The sequence below is a fragment of the Abramis brama genome (assembly GCF_963993115.1).
Source record: "Abramis brama genome assembly, chromosome: 6".
Taxonomy (NCBI): domain Eukaryota; kingdom Metazoa; phylum Chordata; class Actinopteri; order Cypriniformes; family Leuciscidae; genus Abramis; species Abramis brama.
In genome coordinates, this window is record NC_139968.1 from 10,680,415 (window position 1) to 10,701,153 (window position 20,739).

The window sequence follows — 20,739 nt, forward strand, 5'->3', positions numbered from 1 at the left end:
ATACAAGTGCAATCAGACTGGCTAGCATGCTTTCTCTGGCAATGCAAAGGTGCACAAAGATGGCGTTTCTATGGGATTATGGTCCAGATGGTCAGTCTACACAGTAACTGGAGCAGTGGGCTAAGCCACCATCACACAGGCTTAAAGTCACTATAATCGTTGACTTCTCTTAACGCTATGGATTATGTAACTCCAGTGATCAGTAGATCATTTCATTAAGCATATAGATTTCATTATCTGAATCACATTGAAAGCACATTGAGTATTGATTTTCAACAGAAAGCACAAAATCGGTTTACAAAAACCCCTAGAAATGTACTATTGTTGCTAAATGGAACTGATTCCCATGGCTTTCACATACAGAAGTCAAAATTTGAAGTGGATCAAAAAAGTTAATCAAAGTTGTCCTATAAGACAAGAACAGGTATTGTTCAAAATTCATGTATAACTTTGATGAAAGGTTTTGATCCACTTCAAATGTTGACTAGTGTAATATTGCTAAAGGACGGCTCAATAAACTTATCACAGAGTCAAACCCAGGGTTAAATGCCTTGCTCAAGGGCACGATCACTTGTGACTTGTTTAACCACTTCACCTAGAAATAAAACAAAGCAAGTTATGCAACACTTTACAGCCATAATTTCAACTAGGACAATCAAAAAATCCTTTAAAATATCCTAAGTCATGACGTCCACTTTCTGTTGCAAGAATCCATGAGAGCAGAGGAGCAGCTCTTTCAGCCAAGGGCATCTCATATTGTCATGCCCAGTAAATGGATTACTTAAAGTGTATCCGGGTGTGTGCTGAGAGCCACGCTGGGAAAACCATCCTGTCCTGAGGTGCGCAGGCACTTGGCAAGGGCCGGGTGCCCTCCGCCATCCCAGTCTCCTAGAAAAACTAAAGCCAAAAGCAAAGACCAAGGTGCCAACTCTGGACATCCCGACTGTCTGCTGTTGCCAGTATCCTTAGGGATTTCCTGAGAAACTCAAGGAAAATGGAAAAATGCCAATGAAAAAAGTTTACTAAATGGTGTCAAAAAGTCCTCTTCTGTAAAACAATAAGCCTTGTACTGCTTTTCTGAATATAGATGAAGCTAAAATATTGTAAAACACTGTCCCTGCTTACAACACAATCCGGACAATTCCTAAAGCTGAACCAAAGGTGTCCAATTTTGCTTTTGGATGGCCACTTTCCTACAGTGTTTACCACCGACAAACACCTAAACCAGCAAATCAGGATTACTAGAAACATACAAGCAGGTGTGTGTGTGTTGGAAGCAAGTAAACTCTGCAGAAAGGTGGCCCTTCAGAAGCAGGATTGAACACTCTTACTAATAAGCAATGCGTCTCAAGTACAGCATTTCTGGTACGGGAAAAGATGGTGGTATCTTGAGTACCAGTGTATCTATTCCAACCAAACCCTTTCATGACAAAATGGCAGCAGAGGATCTTAAGAACAAAACAATGATGGTGCTGTCTTCAATTCAGAGTTTAAACAATGTTGTCATGGATGAGGAGGGAAATCGCTCCAAATCATATTAGCACAATCTTTTTGTTATGCTAAGAACATGAAAGAAATCAAGACTAAGTTGTGTTCATTGCATTCTTCTTTTGTCCTGTTGTGTTTAGGGACACGTGACAATTGCAGATGACTAAAATAACTGCACCTTGCATAAAGGAAGGAAAAAAAGAACACAAAAGCGAAAGCCACAAACAAAAAGACATTGAGAGGCTAGAGAGAACAAACGAGCGACTCTAAGACAGCAGAGATGAGACAGGAAAGAGAGAGGATGATACTGGAAACATAAAAGTGAGAGCACATAGGAAAGAGGGTGGAGAGAGCAGACAGAAGCCATTGGACGAAGGCAGATAAATCCCCATGGCCAGATGGTGCTCGCACACATTCACAGATTAGCAGCGGAGCTAAAGTCTGAAACGCATACAATCACACACACACAAACAGAAAGTTACCTTAAAAGAAACAAGTAAAGGCTGTCAGGTACTCTAAATGGCATTAGAGTACAAAATAGCATTAGCAAATAAGACTTCACACATGAAGGTTCCTCCGGTGCATCTAGATGGCGGTAACAATTACTACAAGCAGCAGGAAATTGGGTATGAATGGAATTATGCTGACACAGCAGGGTGTAAAAGCTCTTCTTGACCTTTCTATCTTACACATGAATAGTGTGTCAGTGAACTGCTATCCTTAGACCATCCACGTGTCTCCTATAACCCTCTCAGGGCCATCTGTCATCTTGGGATGGGTCTGTGCATGCATATGTATGCTCACTCTAGGTGTGTCACTTCCTGCCAGGTATTATTCAAGGAAAAGGTAATGTAAAATTACAATCATTTTAATTAGCCATTAGTCCTCAAATTGTCAGCGGCATACAAAACCTCAGGTCACATGACTCAAGACCGTCAAAGAAAGAACACTAGTGCCCTCAGCATATGCTGATCACTAGGTTCCACAGCTACTTAGTCATCTAATGTTGGCCTACATAAAAAATGCAATTTTGTTAGTCAAATGACCCTGGTCCTTGCTTAAAGTATGGGATCTGGCACAAGAAGCAGAAGGGGTTGGCGATTCTGAAGGTGTGCCAAAGGGCCTTGCAGCAGTGTTGTAGTCAAGACCAGGTTATTCAATCCAAGTCCAGGCCAAGAACTCAGTAGGATGCGTCCGAGTCCGAATCGGTCTCAAGTCTGAGTCAAGATGAGTACAAAAGACCAATTCCATGACAATATTGTACTGGTCTTGAATACTACAACACTGCCTTGCAGGACTATCATCTGGCTCTGATTTTGATGTTGTTTTCTAAGCTACACCCTGTGGTTATTGTTGCTAACTCAAAAGCATTACATCATGTAGGAATAAACTAGAAATATCTGTGAGTAAAGGCTAATTCTCAATGCACCGACAGATGCTGATCAACAGTGGATCAGTGTGTTACCCCTGTCGCCGTCTGTTGCCGTTGGTTGTCATTTGTTTTTGTCGACTGAACATGTTCAGTCTGTATTTGTCGGGAAGTGGAATGTCTGAGAAGTGACTATAATTTGGTGATTGTCAGCATTGGTCAGCGTCTGTCTGGGCAGGATGAATTAGCCTTCAAAGGGTTCAAGAATAAAAGACTGTCTGATAAAATGGTAAACAACAACAGTTAAGGTAGGACTGGTCAGTAATATGTTAAGGTGTTAAATTTTCAAAATCAAAAGAGTTTAGCAAAAGGTCAATTAAGTTATTGCATATTAAACTGGGACAGGAGAAGGTATTTTAACACTGCACACTTTTTGTAGCTTTTTGTCCAGAATGAAGGTAATTAAGGGAATCAAAAATGGCACAGGTTCATTTCCCCAAGGCTTGAGGGTCGAGTCCCTGGGCTACTCCTGTCTATTGCTGTCACATCAATCTCAGATATCACCAGCAGGCCCACCCCGGAAAATAAGAAAAGGGAGATGAGAGAGAGAGAGAGAGAGGGTACACATAAAACAACATGTCACAGCTGCCGAGCAGAGACAACAGGATTAAACTGTCCCATTTTTTTATCTCCATTGTCTATGTTTCTCCCTATCTCTGCTTAACATCATTTCCTAACAAGACATGGAATGATGAATCCTATCTCTTACATTTACACTTGTTCATTTGCCAGGTGCCTTTATCTGAAGTGACTTACAGTGCACTCAACATACGTTTTATCAGTATGTCCATTCCTGGAAAATTTAACACATGACCAAACGGATTCATGGAATATCGTTCCTGTCAAGTTTTTGTCCTAACCACGTACAACAGTGACAAGCAATGCTAGAGATTTTATCAGCCACTTAATGTCTGTTTCTATCATGTCGCATTGGGTAGCCCTGTCAGAAAAATCTCATTGGTCCAAATATCTGCTCTATGTAAAATAAAGGCTGAATAAAACATTTACTTTGACTGTATTTTTGTATTTATTTTGGCACTAAGTAGCTACACGTTACACTTGTGGGCCGTCCTCCTCCCTCTTAAACAACACGGATGAAACAGTCGTGAATAAGATTTAACATGTCCCATAATGACTGGCTTTGATGTCAACAGCATGAGCTTCATCATCAAACAGGGAAAAATGTTGGCGAGATTTGCGCTAATGCCATTTGATGCTTGCTACTTTAGAGCATTAGCATCATTAGCATAGGTTCTGTGAACCAACGCTAGTCTCTTATCTCCTCATTTAACCTAGTTTAGATCACCTGATGGAAAGATGCAAGCTCTAAAATTTTAAGAGTGAGTGGATGGAGTGGTTTGTCATGACAAACCTCTTGATTTAATTTGACGAGTTGATGGAAAACCAACATTTAGTGCTGCACAACAGAGCTCTCATGGAGATATTAGCATTTTCAGTACTTTACAGATATTAGCTTAAATCCTGCTGGTCTACAGCCAACTATGAATTGCAAGAGAGTGCAAGTTCCTTGAACATTTGCATTTTTTAAATAATACTCTAAAAGGTAACAGATTTCTAAGCTGACTGTTAAGCTACATGAACGTTACCTTTGTAATGTATTCAGTCAGATGTAAAAGCCTTGACATTAGCAATGCAGCAACATCTCCCATCGCATTAGGTGAAGGGTTCGCATTAATTTAGGTTAGGAGTTCACTGGGGGAGTGTTTAGCCTTTATAACGTTACAGTATGTTCACTACTCTCTACACTCAAGTAAACAGCACACTACAATGTGAGATAAAAAATAAAAAAAAAAGATCTGATCACACAATGTGGTCATGTCAAATGTATAGAAAAGACAAAATCTCATAGAAAAATAGATCTGTGCATTAGATTCTGCACCTTAAATGCAGATTTAAGACCTGCCGATTTAAATAAAATACCAATACTAATACTGACTAGATAACTCAAGAAACTGTAATAAACATACATTTATAGTAACATGTAGTAACATGTAACTTTGTCCCCTTAAAATAAAGTTACCAAAAATTCAATTCATGGTATTCCCACCAGCTAAGTTCTATTAAATTCATATAAAAACTCCATAGACTTAACAAAAGATGTGACCTACACTGTAACTGTAAATGGTTTATCCACATTGTTCCCATTAGGGAACCTTGTAATAATCAATATTACCGCTTAAACATTTACCAGGGCTCCCACTGCTCAGGAAATTTGTTTGCCCCCTTGCCGGGAAAGAGACAAATGTGCCGAGACGTCTCCAATGTACTAATAACTCTGTCCTCCTGCCAGTGTAACAATATATAAAACACACACTTTTTTAGAGCACACACACATACTCACACATTCCTTCAGCTGATCGACTACGACAGGCCTTTCTCTCAAGACAATGCATGTGTGGGGTGAATTATTCCGTGCTGTTTACCGGTTACATTGACTAGGAATGCTTTGTAAGAGTGGCATGTCCGTGAATTCCATGAATAAGTTGATTTCACATTCTGGAGAGTTATTATCTGGGTCATTAACATACTAACATTTAGAAGGCAACAAAGAAGCATAACCAGTGAGGAATGCTTTGTGTAAAAATAAAAATGTTGGAGGTGGAAGGGAGACGGGATGTCAGTTCTGATGCTAAAAACGATTGCATTTCAACAACAGTGGCCATTACAACCAGACCCATAAAGAATGACTTGTTTCATTTAATATAGATGTTTGGCAAAATATAGACACACTTAGGGCCCTATCTTACACCCGGCGCAATGCAGTGCCAAGCGCGAAGCAAGTGTTTTTTGCTAGTTTCAGCCCGACGCAGTTATCATTTTCACGTCCTGCACCACGTTGTTTAAATAGCAAATGCATTTGCACCCATTTGTGCGCCCATGGGTGTGCTGGTCTGAAAACAATGTGTGTTCGGGCACACTGCTATTTTGAGGAAACAGAAATAGACTGCTAAAATAACATTTTTTTTGTTATTTAATGAGCGCGTATATAGGCGGGTCCACAGCTCGCGTACACTCTGCTTATTAAACACACAGGGACGCACAGCAGCACACAAACATGGCAAATATTTAAAATAAAGGATTACAATGTAAAAGATTATCATTGTGTACATAAAGATATGGTGGAATCCGGCTTGTCCCGTAGATGGTCTGCTTGCGCACTTTTACCTCGAGCACGAGCAGCTCCGTTTGCGTTCTGGAGACGGCTTCGGTCTTTTCACTATCAAATTCCATCATGTAAATAGCGAATCCACCACGGCGCGAGCGCAACTGGCATTTAAAGGGAATGGGAGAAGAGACTCTGATTGGTTTAACGCACGTAAATCCCAAAACACACCTATTACTCATTATGAGAATAGGGAAAACCCTTTTAGACCATGCGCCTGGCGCGCCGACCATTTTTCCCGTCGTTAAACTAGCAAAAGTGGACTCGGACATGCCCTAAGTGAACATGAGCTGTGTGCTTTAGACCATGCTCTTAGATCATTCAAATAGGGCCCTTAGACTGAATCTGGAGACATTTTTGGCATTTTTTCATGCTGTTTTTTTCAGAGTAATTCTGCAGGATGGTTTAAATATGGTAAAACGTGTTAACACAAAGCTGCTTACTGTCAGCCGTAAGCCTGAAAAATTAGTCAAAATATGAATAAACATACAAGCAAGAGGCAGAGAATCAACAGAACTAATAGTTGTTTGAAATCAGTGGAAACCTCTGTAGGCTCAAGGTCTACCCACTTATCTTCATCCTATCCTTCCTCAACTTTTCCTATCAATAAAAATAGCAACAATGTTCTAGAAGTACGTTATCGATTAAATATGTCTCAAGTTCATTTGAGTACTCGAATAGGTCAGCAAGAACAACTGCTTCCTCAAATCGCTGTGTAATGAGAATTCAGATCTAGCCTATGTCAAAAAATACCAACTCCATGTCCTAATAAAAATGTTTAAATGCTAACTGTAATGTAGTTATTGTTTATATTTCTTTTTTGACAGATATGATAAATTATTCTACCATGGAACTGCATACTATGTTAAATCCATCAAAACAACCAAAGATCATGTTAGAATGAGAATGATAAGCTAGCAACATATTTACAACAGAGAGGGGGAAGATATGCAAATCATGATGTTAAATCTTGGGCATCTCAATCAACGCCATAGGCAGATTACTGTAAAAATCTGAAAAAATGCAGATCATAAGTGTCCACTTTGCTGATGGAACCACTATTTTAGCTTCTGGCTAGAGAGCTAACTTAGCATAATGTTAAACCACTCAGCTTATCATGATTAATTAATAGTTTGAGCTATTTATAATACCCCACAGAACTGATCAGGCTTTCTTCAACATACATCTACCAAAGACATTCCTTATGCCGGGCACAACATAAATGAACAAGTATGCTATTTAACATCAAGCTATGTAAGCTAACATCATTTCTAACAAAATATCTGTTACTTTTTCAAATAAGTAATGGAAGTTACTTTGTTTTCCCATTCACTGCCTGACAGCTCTCCTGTCCCCATGTTGAGAGAAATCGTGAGTAAGGTGAGTAGCGTGATGGTTATTGTAGTTATTGTAGACTAATATGAGAATGCATTTACATCTCACTTGCACAAAAACAGAATCAGTATTCCTCAAAATGAATAAAAACAGTGAAATGCAAACTCAGAATATTACACAATATTACAGTCAGAATATTACACAAACCTTCAATCATCAAATATGTTAAATAACACAATATACTTTATGTATTTAATCTCACTTTATTAACTAATGTCTTTGCTGCTGAGCTTCGATGATCCTATTCAACCATACAAATAAGCAAAACATACATGTGGCATTAGATAAACATCACATTTGTGTTTTATTTTTTTTAGGCCCTGTCCCAAATGGTACACTTCATAAGCACTTTCGGTCTTGTGTACTTACAATGGCTGCTACAATAAAGCTACAATATGTAAGATTTTTATAATAAAATATCCAAAAATCACTTGCACAGTGTGATATATTTCCTGCAGTTGTGTACTTACAATATCCCAAAAGTTCCCAAATTTAAATAATGGCTCGTCCATTTTCACTTGTCGCCTGTCAATGACGTAATATCCGCGTTATCCCTGGTTTCCGCTCGTACTGCCATAGTAACCTACACGCGGGGTCGTGGACAACTGCATTACGTCTAGAGGCACGCTCACGATGTTTAGTTCAAACATTGTGGACCATGGCAAGCAGACTTTGGGACAAAAGGAGAACTAAAGCGAGGATCAAGATCAGCGTGGTGTTTTCGAGATGCCGAGAGCAACACGTCCGCAACTAACTTCGACTTGACAGAGACACCACTCTTGCATGCACTTTATTAGACAGGTGAGCAAATGTACATAAAACTAATCAATGTTATATAGCTCAACATGATGAATATGATCAGTATGTTATTCTAATGTAGATCTAGCTTACTGCTAGTCTCATACAGACAAACCAACACATAGAATAACATAACTTTCAACACACTCAAATTAAGTTTAGTGTGATAGTGTAGACCAAGTGAAACAGCGCTGCGTCACGTCACAAGTTTAATTCGTCAAATAAACTGACCTGTGTGAGTAGTAATTCAGCACTTGCAGGTAAGTTAGTTCGGTAGAATGAAATGTCCTTATTCCTTTATATCCGCGGGACTCACGTGTGGCGCTGATATCTGTCTCTCATTAGCAATCGCGTCCTGCTGCACACCACAGTCATGTTAAAAAAATCAATGTTTTCACTCATCCATAAACATTATTAGATCTTCGGCATGACGAAGTTTCATAATTCCGCTTATGCATCACCAACCTACGCCTTTGTTATTGTAAGAGGTTAGCGACCCCTAGCGGAAAAAACAAAAGCTTTTGTAGCTTTGAGACCGCAGGGTGTCCCATTTAGTATTTTTAAGTGTCAGAAGGGTGCACGTGAACGCAACTTTTGCAGTCGATATGCGCCCTCGATATGCACTTTTGCTGAGCCCGCACTGAAGTGAGCTCCACAGCAGACTTCTTCCTGAAAGCGGGAACGCCAAAGTGGCATTACGCCACGAAAGTATTACTTTTAAATATAACAGGCCAAAATTGGTGACATTACAACTTGTGGGCGGAGTTGAAATACCACAAAAAAAATTGGTACAATTTTGCCTATAAATGTGTTCTGATTGGCTGTGAATGTGTCATTTGGAGTGTTTAGGACTAGTTATTCCAACAGCATTTATTATATGTCATGTGCTTGAGCAACTGGATTGGATAATGCAAATCTCTGATAAAAAGGTGTGTGTTAGCACATCCTATCCCAATGGGAATGGTGGACTCTATTGACCACAAAATGTGTTTTGAACTCATTCAAACTAAAAAAAGCCATATGAACTCCATATGAACTGTAGTGTGTTTGATGCGAAGTGCTGGAAGCAGAATTTTAAACCACATCTGCTAGCTACCGGAATTCATGTAGACGTGAACGAGGAACCCGCTAACCCCTAGCACAAGGGAAGAACGGTGTGCAGAAGGAAAATGATGTGTACACTATTGTGTACACTATTGTCCAAACTTAATGGCACATTAGCATGAACAAGGTAAAGCAGACTTAAAAACAGTCATAGCACAGCTTCATTAGCATGAGGACAGCTGGGAATTGGGTCAAAGTAATTGCCCTTCTGTGGAAACGTGAGAAGGGGAAAGGGACAGAGTTGGCGAAAAAAAAAAAAAAGATTTTTAAAATGTAGGAAATGTGAGGATGAGAGGGGAGGTAGAAAACAGGAAACAAAGAACATGGCAAAGAGATGATGGCACATATGTGTCAAGAGTCCACAGGAGGAGTATTTCAAGAAGAAAAAAAGAGCACAGAGTAAATAAATAAAGAGGAAACATGTACTCTGCTCGTTCATAATTTAAGATAATTTGAAGGCTCAGTGGCTGACATTGCTTTTTCTGTATATTTCTATTTATTTCATGTTGCTAAGCCTGCTAAACTCAGCCACCCACAGTCTGTTCACTGATCACTGAGCATATTGTTTGCAAATATGAGCTTTGTCAAACTGGCAAGCTCTAATCTGATTGGTCTTTCTTACTTTCTTTAGTTTTGTCATTCTATACAGTATATGCATCCATCCTTTTTTTATATCGATCTGTCATGTCTCATATTCACCCATCCATCTATCCATCCATCCATCCATCCATCCATCCATCCATCCATCCATCCATCCATCTATCTATATATCTTTTTATTTTTTTGTCAAATCAACTTAGACAATTAATGTGCTTCAGATAACACAATATTTTGAGTTTCTGTTTATTAAACCAATCTCCTTTGTTGTATTAACTCAAATTTTAATGAATAAAATAAAATTAAGGCAAACAGGTAACTAACCTTTTTAAGTAAAACCAACAATACTTTTAGTCTATCTATCTATCTATCTATCTATCTATCTATCTATCTATCTATCTATCTATCTATTAACTTAACTATTCATTTACTTTAATTTCCCTTAACAAAGGAATATATTCAGACACTCCATGGTGAAACCAAAGTCTTTTTGCATTATTTGTGCTTGGAAATTATTATTGTAAAGTGAACCACTAAAATCCATTTGGCCCCAAAGTGGGAATGGAAATGCAGTTTTATGTCACCACTAAGGGCTGTTTGACTCCAGCCTCCAGCCATGTGACCACACACACACACACACATACACACATACACACAGGCCAGACAGACAGTCACACACAAACACAAACTCACACACGTCAGCCATAATGAACATGCCATACACAGTCAACATTAACAAAGTCATTGAGGGCTAATCAATAGGCAGTGAGGGCTTTCAGAAGACAAAAGTGTTTAGTTCTAACAGCTGACTTCACCCTTCTATTTTGGGCTTAGTGAAAAGGGCAGCCTGGCAATTTTTAGTAGAGAAAAAAAATAAATCTGGGAACTAGCCATCAGCACTTTCAGAATGTTCTAGTGAGACTGATATATATGGTTGAGAGAACAGGTTTTTAGTAGTTTTTATAGCACTTTCCTACATGTGAGATAATATACTGATGGATAGAGTAAAAAAATGTTATACTACTGATATCTCCATCAGAAATGACACATGTAGCAAAATATCCCAATCCCTCATGCTAATCTACATGTGCTCTACAACACAAGGTCGGCTTACATGTGATTCTCCACCTCGGCAGTGACTTGCTTACTAAACCATGCTAATTTCTGACTGTGACAACAGGGTTGTTATGGTAATGCTGGAATCCCTGTGCCAGAGTTCCGCAGGCCGGCTTCTGTTTCACAACGGTTGCCATAACATCAACGGAACTCTCAGACAGAATCCCACAATGCTTAGGGCCCTTCTGTCAGCCGTGTCTACAAGAGGAATAACGCACATCCTTATGAGGAAGAGATACTTTCAATCACAAACAAAAAAGTTGTACTTGGTTCTGAAAAAAAAAAGTTTAAAGGACAAAAGTAGAGTCGAAAACAAAAAGCACAATTCTTAAAAACATCCCAATATGATCTATCTATCTGTCTGTCTATCTATCTATCTATCTATCTATCTATCTATCTATCTATCTATCTATCTATCTATCTATCTATCTATCTATCTGTCTGTCTGTCTGTCTATCTATCTATATATCTATATATCTATCTGTCTGTCTGTCTATCTATCATTTTGTCATTCTCTATCCATCTGTTGTTTTGATCCATCCATCCATCCATCCATCCATCCAGCATTTTGTTGTTCAATATCTGTCTGTATTTTTTTTCTACATACATGTATTCTATAAAAAAAACCACATTCAAAGTCCTTGAAAACCTCCCATAATGACGCTCTGCATCAAAATCTGGATTCTTTACACTGCTAAAACAAGCTATACATGCACCATAAAAAATCCAGATTGAATCCTGGGAAGATAACAGCCAATTTTAGGCCTTCGCTTCCCTGGGGACGAGTGATGATCAAAGGGCGACTAAATAAACCTTCATAAAGACTCCACTGTGGGTGTCAATCCAAAACTAAAGCCACTAACGCACAGCATCAGACCAGTTCACTGGCGAAATATCGCAATCTTGTAGCACATCTCGCTGATTAGCACTAGGGCAAGCTGTCGACAGAAAGAATCAATCATTGAGGGCAATAAACGGCAAGAGAGAGACTGTTTGACTAGAGGGAAGTGTGTGAAGAAAAGGTGTCTGGAATCTACTTCAAATCAGGGGAATATTAATGCGAGGTAAATGTTTGATTTGAGACGTAGTGAGTGACTGAAAGAGAGCTAATCAAGTTTGTTCAGCTAGCAAAATCAGAGGATCTTATTGCAAGAGCTCCAGAATGTTTTACTAATGACCTGCCGGCTGCTCAGTCAGGTTCATTCAGGAGAGGCAGGATCGGCCGGAGGAAAAGGTAAATAGGAGGATTCCGACGCGCCACTTTCACAGCGATTATGTCGCTACTGACATAAGACCTGGGATTTCGACGAGAGGACGTGTTTTGAAGGAGTATCTAACCGAGGATTTGCTGAATGCGTCTTGGGTGTTAGAAAAGCGTGGTAAACCCATTTGCTGCTAGAGCTTCTCAGGTATCAATCCGTGTGTGTTTAACAATGCATCTGTGTTCAGCACCTTGGACAGCGCCTCCCCTAAAACCACTCGCTCTGTTGCTTCGGTATCAGATCTTCTAATTAATTCAGAGCACTTAGCGGTAATGATTTAAACGCAATTAAAACACGCTCTAAACTCGGAAGGAGGATGTAGCCGAGATATTATCTATATTGTTACAGTGAGGTTTAACTATAAATCCTTATCCTTGTTCCATTCTCTATATTATAGACAATATACAGAGTGATTTATATATAAATGGTATGCAGACAAAATAAATCAAAATTTGCAGTTTTACACTTCTGAAATAACTTTTCTTTTCCAGTGACATCATCAAGGTCGCTTATTTTTTAGCCCCTCCCCTAGAAAAAAACCTGCCTCTGTTCTGGTATGTATCACCCACTTTTTTACGATCCAAACAATTCCTGAATAATAAAACCTACATTTTTTTATCACTGTCTAGTTTCAATCAGAAATATATCACATTAAATTGGGTTTTACGTTATCGTAAAATGAAAAAAAGCCCCATTTCAAAAAGTCACATTTCAAATTCATAAATAATTTACATTGCTGCAGAATTTTTTTTTTTAAGGTTGGTATATTATACACTACTGCTCAAAGAAATTTGGGGGACAGTAAGAATTTTCTGGTTACACTTTTTTTCCAGTGGTCAACTAGCTATAAGTGACTTTGAGAAACTACATGTCAACTAACTCATTATAGTATTAGTAGACTTTCTTATTAATAAGACATTCTCCTGACTATAAGTAATACTCTAATAAAAGTTAGTTGACATGTATTTGCGAATTAATGAGTTAGTTGACATGTATTTGCAAAATTACTTATAGTTAGTTGTAGAACAATTATTCTAACTATATTATGAATCACATAATAGACAAAGTAATGAGGAGACACTAATAAAAAGCAAAAACATGAATAATATCTACGGAAACCCATTAGACCTAGGCAAGCTGCACTAAAGCCACAGGCTGACCCATAAGACTTCATTAAGAATGAAGCTTTTAAATGCCCGATCGAAGACCAAATAAGAGTAACGATCAGGAGCTGACAGTTTTTAATATAATTGACATACATTGCCCCAAGCACACATTCAGCAGGAGTGTGTGTAGAGGTAGCTCACAAACGAAAGCGTGCGTGAGTCTGTGTGGGGGCTCGAGATGACAGGTCTAGCGTGCCAATTCTACTCCCCCTGTAAGCTTCCCTTCCCAAATGTTCATGTCTGCTTGCATTGCAGCAGTGACATTTGTGTGTGAACAAGCCCCCTCTGGTTAAGAATGACTGTAAACAGTTTGGTGGAGGTATCGACTGTTGACATCTCCTGTGTTTTGTGCCATGTTATTCCCTCCTCTGTCTGCATCTTTCTCCCTGCGTTCCGCTACAGCAGATATTCAGCACAATCACATTTTGGAGACGCACAAGGGGTGAAATGGTTCCAGCAGTTCCACAAGAGATCTTTGTTATCAACATTACAGTACATTGCAATAACGACACTCTAAGTTCTCCCAAATTAAGCAAATTATACTATTAAATGCTCAAGGGAGCTTAGTTTTGTTTTGCTACTTTACAAGTTAGCACGTTTAAGCATGTTGCTATGCTAGCCACCTGCTAACCCCCAAGTCTGTGTTGTGTTACTAGCCTAACCTAAATTGGTAAGCATATTATACTAATGATCTCTCACGGAAGTAGATTTGGAGCTCATTTTGTTTTGCTAGTTTACAAGTTAAGATTTTTAGCATGTTTGCTTGCTAACCACCTAATACCTACTAACCTCCAAGTATTAATATTCTGGTCTCAGTTAGAGGTAAGTCTATGTGATCTTATTGCCAATATTATTGTCTGTCATGGCAAAAAATCTGGACAGTTAGAAAAATAATGCCACACCTCAACAAGCCGCGTGATTTGAGGTATCAGCCTTAGCAAACATCGCTAATAACCAACTGCAGTCTGAAATGTGTGAGCCTCCACAACAAACAAACTTTCCACCACCTAATGTTTGAATAAAAGTTCATCAAGATAACATGAAATAGTAGGAACAGCAAAATAGTTTATATTCTGCAATAGCAGCACATTTATTGTTAGTTATTTGCGTTACTAGCCTACAAAAACCTAAAATCGATAACAATCTCTCACATATGCTAATTTGTTTTGCTAGATTACAAGTTATCATGATTTAGCATGTTGATATTCGTTTGCTATCCACCTAACAAGTAACCTCAAAGTATTGATAGTCTGGTCTATGTGATTTTATCGCCAATTTTATTGTCAGTCAGGTGAAAATTTTAAGTCTGGATACTTAGAAAAATAACAGCATACCTCAACAAGCTGCATAAATTGAGGTATCAGCCTTAGCAAACATTGCTAATATCTAACTCCAGTGAGTCTGCAATGTGACAGTCTCGCAAACAAACAAACTTTCCACCACCTCCTTTTTTAATAAAAGTTCTCACAGTGCCTCCATCAACACTTCAGAAATCCTGAGAACTCTTTTCCTGTCATAGGAGATCATTAAATGCAGTTATGAGCCTATGACAGGAAAAGAGTGCTCAGGATTTCTGAAGTGTTGATGGAGGCACTGTGAGATCTTTTATTGAAAAAGTAGGTGGTGGAAAGTTACAGTTGGTGCAACGCTACCAGAAAATGACCTTTAAGCCAATTAAAAATTAAAGTTCATGATAAAAACCTGTCTAGCTAGGTTTAACCAATGAATACAGTCAATCTTTTATGTTGATAATCGTGCAAAACAAATGCTAGCACAGTCATTTTTTCTTTACGCATTGGCTGTGTCTGAAATCGCATACTCTCTTGAGTATGTACTTACCTTACTAAGTACTTACTTTTTGAGCACTAAAAAAGTATGTTCTATATAGTATGATTAAATCCGGACGTACAACATTCGCCATGTTGTCACTGTCATGTGACCTACCAGTGTCACTTACGTCGCTTCACTGCCATTCATAAATCCTCTCCTGTGGCCTCATGGGATAGAAGAAGTGTCCATCTTCAGTATCTCACCAGAAGTACTGTAGTAGGTCATCTGGGTATATTTTGCCAGGACTGTGAATTCGGACTTCTTTTGTCACATAATGTTTTTCGCCTACTATATAGTAGGGAAGTATGCGATTTCAGACGCAGACATTATCTTCCAAACATTGAACAATTATGATAAATATCCTAGTAGAAATATCTGACTTTGAATGAAATGCAAGATGAGTGCTGCCATTCGCGAATACCCCAAGGATATAACATTACGCAATGCCAGATCAAAATGGGATGTAATTGTGCACATTAGTAAATTATACATCACCTCTAGGCATTAGAGGAAATTTGGCTCTTTAACCATAAAATTGGGCAGTCTGGCCCTCTTACTGAAGATTATTCATCTTATTATCTCCATTATATCAACAATGTCGCCTATGACTTATGTAGAGGAAGCAGTGCTGAATAGTGTAGTTACTAAAATGAGGCCGTACTTTAGTAGCCTTGTCCTCATAATCAAAATAAGAGGTGGAATTTATAATATGTGGTGGTAATCATCATCTCAAATATGAAAATGTCCTTTACAACCTCAAAATGTTCTGTTTCGACACTAATATCACCTGTTCTCGTCCCAAAAATGGTATTAAAAGTCAATGGCAGTGATGGTTAATGTAAAATACCTTTAAAAATAAGCAGAATTAATATCGAACCACTATTGATTCAACATGTTTACTACAGTAAAAGTAGAGATTGGGAGCAAAATGGCCTTCATTGATGTGAACTGTGTGGTGCATTAGCAGGCTGTGAGGTTAGCATCACATTCAACATGGCCATTGCATCACAAAGACCCATTCACACAGAGCCAGCGTGAATAGCTGTTTTTTCAATGGCGTGCCAGAATCTGGGAGGGTGGGGGGGGGTTCGGTCTTTTGGAGAACATCCATGAGTTTCCACCTTCTGTTGCCTCGGAATCTAAAACTCCCATCCGTTTGACAGATCTGCTTTTCTAGATGACAAATAGTTGGTCGGATCCTATAAGTTTATTATTCTGTAGCTCTTAAAAATATAGTCATTAAAACTAAAGCAGATGTCGGATGACAGCTCTGACAAATGGGCCGTATTTGAGGTTATATGGCTCCCTGAGGAGAGATTTTAAAGTTCAAACTTGCTCGTATTTACTTTGACTGCTTTGCTGTTCCCTGCAAACAAGATGCAGCATCAAAGAAGAAGGAAAAATGGCACTCTGAACATCTCCTCATCATATCACATCATATATGTGTGATTCTTCAAATAGGGAAACTTACCTAAAAGTTAATGTAACATTAAAACCTGATCAACCAGAAGTGTATGTTGGTATATTGTAGTGATAGTAGTGTTATTTTAGTATTAGGTGTATACTATTAAAATATTAATTCATATTTTGACTTGTTATTTTTAGTTTTGCTTTTAGTAAATTTATTATGTGCTCATATCATTTTTATTAGTTTTTTATTTTATTTTTATATAATTGTAGTTTAGTAGTTGTAGTACTTAATCTTATTTTATTTCAGCTAGTTGCCAAAACAACATTTCTTATTTTCCTGTAAGTTTTTCAACTAATATTTATATTTTATTTCAGCTGTATTTTAATTAACGAAAACGATTTTGAATAGTTTTAGCTAATGATAACAACCACTGTGTGGTAGGGATTTTTGATACTGTGTGTGATGGTAATGAAATTTGAAATTTTTTGGAAGAAACATTTTATGCCTTGGGGTACATTTACACGACAAAGATGAACAAAACAATTCTTTGCGTTTTTTCGCGTACAGGAGACAATGTTGTCAAAAGTGAAGAGAGTGAAGCCCAACTGAATATCTACATATATTTTAATCCATAGTGCAGATCTACACTGTAACGTTTATATTTAAATGAACAAAAAACACAAAATTGGTCAAAGTCTATGGACGGGACGGTTATTATTAATGTGTAAGTTTCGAGCGTCGATTTAATGGTGTTATTTCGCAGTATATCCCCCTACTGGACGCATCAGGAACAACAGGGGCGTAAAACTGCCTGGGTCGTATATCTACCGGCTCCAGGTCTGCAGCCGCCCCCTATAGAAACGATCCCGTTCTCAAGGATCCATGAAAACGACTAAAAACTCTGTATTATTCATGCCAGGCCAGTAGATGGCGATGTCACTTTGTAAAGAAACACTACACGCCTATAGTCTGAACACGTAATACGCATGAGCATGACGTCACCGCTTTCACAGATTCGCGTTTTTGTAGTTTATACAGAGACAATAATGTTACCGTTTTCAAAAGTTTGCGTTTCCAGGCCCCCAAAACGCCATTGTCGTGTAAATTAACGGCCAAAACACTTTCAACGTTTTTTTGATAAAGTCCTCTCAATGTTATTTTTTAAGTATAATATTTTAAATTACATTTTAATAATAACCAAATACAAGAAAAATGTTATGCAAAGTTTACAAGCAAAATAATTACACATTTAAATTCTTAGGAAAAAGTCTGAAACAGAGTTGTCCTGATTTAGCCAATTTAGTGTTGCACACTCTTAAAAAAATAGGAAAAAGTTGTTTTAAGAGAGTCATTTAAAAATTTGGTAGCACTTTATTTTACAGTCCTGTTCCCCATGTACATACTATGTACTTATAGTAATTACAATGACTGGGTAATAACTATGTACTAACCCTGAACCTACCCTTAACCCATGTAGTTACCTTATATTACCCGGTACTTTCTCAGGCAAGTACACTGTGCACTTACTGTAAAATTAAATGCAACCAAATATTTTAAGTCATTATTTAAGTATGTTTTCTTTAAAATCATCCTTGGAGATAAAAAAAAGTTGCCCTAATTAAAGAATCACCCATATGAGTAATTAAATTTTGAAGCGCCTAAAAGGCTTGTTGAAAATAGGAGGAATTTACTCACGCCACAACAAAACAGCCAACAAATATCATCAAGCAAAGATATAGTAGTGAAGGCTGCCATTTTGTATTGTGACTCGCACGAGCACAGGAAGTGAACCAACGGGACCGAGTCTACACAACAATGCATCTTAAATAATCTGCATTCATCTGACCGATATGACAACTAGATTGTACATGACCAATCATACACCCACCCTTAATGCTGATCTCCCTGAAACTGGTGACTCATCAGGTCCTTATGAGAATGATAAGTCAAGTTCCTTGTATTTACTGCAGCAATGATACCCCCCTGTATGATTCATTCTTTTGAAGGTATACTAATGACCTCTGCGTTTGAATTTGCTTCTGTTTGTACACGAAGCTTGTGTGATTCTGTCAGGAACAGTAGGGGCATTTCACGCACTGACACAAAGCTTTAACGGTGATAAACGGTGACCACTGCAACATGCTGACGGTGCATTTCAACAATGAAGATGGTGTCCTTTTGTTTTGGAAGCTGAGATGATGATGATGATGATGATGGTGATGTGGATGATGAGTGATAGACCTAAATGTTAGATGTTTTCCACCATGTGCACCTGTTGGAAACGCACCGCTCGTATCGCCCCCTGTCGGTCAGTCGAGCATCTTCAACATCAGCAGTGTGTGTGTGTACTACTGTAACATCACCTTAGTATTCAACAGTCGTGCAGACAGATTTACACAAGGAATTCAATAAAAATTCATAGTAATACCTTGGTGAAAGTACCAGTATTACATACATAAAACGGGTTACGAGTATCTCCACACTCAACATGGCCTTTTTATACATTTATATGGCATCTAGTTTCATATGGCAGCAAGTCATATTTCATTAAATGATTTGTAAGCCACATAAAACACTTGAAATCAATCGCTGACTAATAGTTTAATGTATGTTTACATCAAGAATGATAAATAAACATATTTTCAACTCACCCACTCCGATTTTCTCGTCCTCGGTCGGTGTCCACATGATCCCGGTAAAATAACCAAGATATCAGAAGAGTTTCGGTTAAATGTCATGTACGATGACACATTAAAGTTCAAGCTGACGCTCAGACGTGTTTATCTCACAGCGGTGTGTTTCATAAAACAAACGACATATTTCACACGTCAGCTCAGGTTTCCCACCCGCGCGCCTGGATCTCCCGTTATGGATGCGACGGCAGCAACATCTGAGGATGGAGACGATCATTTATTTATTTCATTGACTCGGTCAGTCGTGGTTTAGCGCTGGAATCCGACAAAACAGCGCGAGGACAAACTAACCTTGAGGGTTTCTCGAGTCGTGCGCGCGCGTGGTGCTCTTTTACGCCTAATCGATACGGTTTTCCGTGATTTTCCGGTGTGAACGAGAGACTCTTCATCGCCGGTGCTGCGCCATCTTCATCTCTCCGTCCGTCCGTCCGTTCGCCGTCACATGACGCAGATTGTCGCTCTTTAACGGGACACGCGCTTTACAGTAGCAGTAAACGCTCCACAGAGCGCGCGCTGGATTATTATTGACTCATGTTTGAGATTTTAGGACGGTCGATATTTTAAACACTTGACAGGCACTTCACATTAGTTTTCGTGTTACAGTTAGGCACAATACTAAACAATGTGTAGGTTATCACAGAAATGTAGCCTACCATGGTACAGTCTTTCAACTAAAATAATACAGTTAGGTTATAGTCTTCTGTAGAATTATAGCCTAATAAATTAATATGCGATTTATCAACTGGGTAAAATCAGACGATTTCACAATTGTTCTGGCGTTTAATTATTATTGTTTTTACCTCAGTTTTATTCTGAATGACTCACACAGCAGCTGAACGGTTATTTTCAACCGCGCGTGAGTTCGGATGACGTGTTAGAACGGAAGTTGTGTAGGCCTACCACAGAAATGTCAATAACTAATACAACTACCAACCACTCTTTTGTTGTGAAAAATATGGCACGATTTGGGGATGTTGTGCAGTCAGCGAGAGACAAAACACCTGTTATGCGTTTGGGCGTTGGGGGAAAAACAAAATTGGACAAGACTGAATATTTGACCTCATATTTGAGAGGATTAAAGCAGCGGGAGTGACCTAAAATATTTTGGAATACAAATGAAATCCCTTAAGACACAATAAAGTCTTTATACTGTCGTTACACGCCTTCACAAAATAGGGAAGGCGATTGACTTCGGTTTTCTGCACTCTTAAGGTATTCAGGTGTCAGTGTGAACACAGCCAAAATCTTTAATCACTCTGGGCTTTG

At 38.5% G+C, this 20,739-nt stretch overlaps 1 protein-coding gene across 6 annotated transcripts in view; it reads right to left on the minus strand.

Annotated features, from left to right (window-relative positions):
* dock3 (dedicator of cytokinesis 3) overlaps window positions 1-19,910 on the minus strand; it is a 188,068-nt gene extending 168,158 nt beyond the window's left edge. For all 6 annotated transcript variants that reach the window (XM_084116297.1, XM_084116295.1, XM_084116296.1 and 3 more), the window contains exon 1: window positions 19,432-19,910. In XM_084116297.1, coding sequence (XP_083972423.1) covers window positions 19,432-19,468 — 37 coding nt within the window. In that variant the 5' untranslated portion in view covers window positions 19,469-19,910. The remainder of the gene's footprint in view (window positions 1-19,431) is intronic.
* Between the last annotated feature and the right edge of the window lie 829 nt (window positions 19,911-20,739).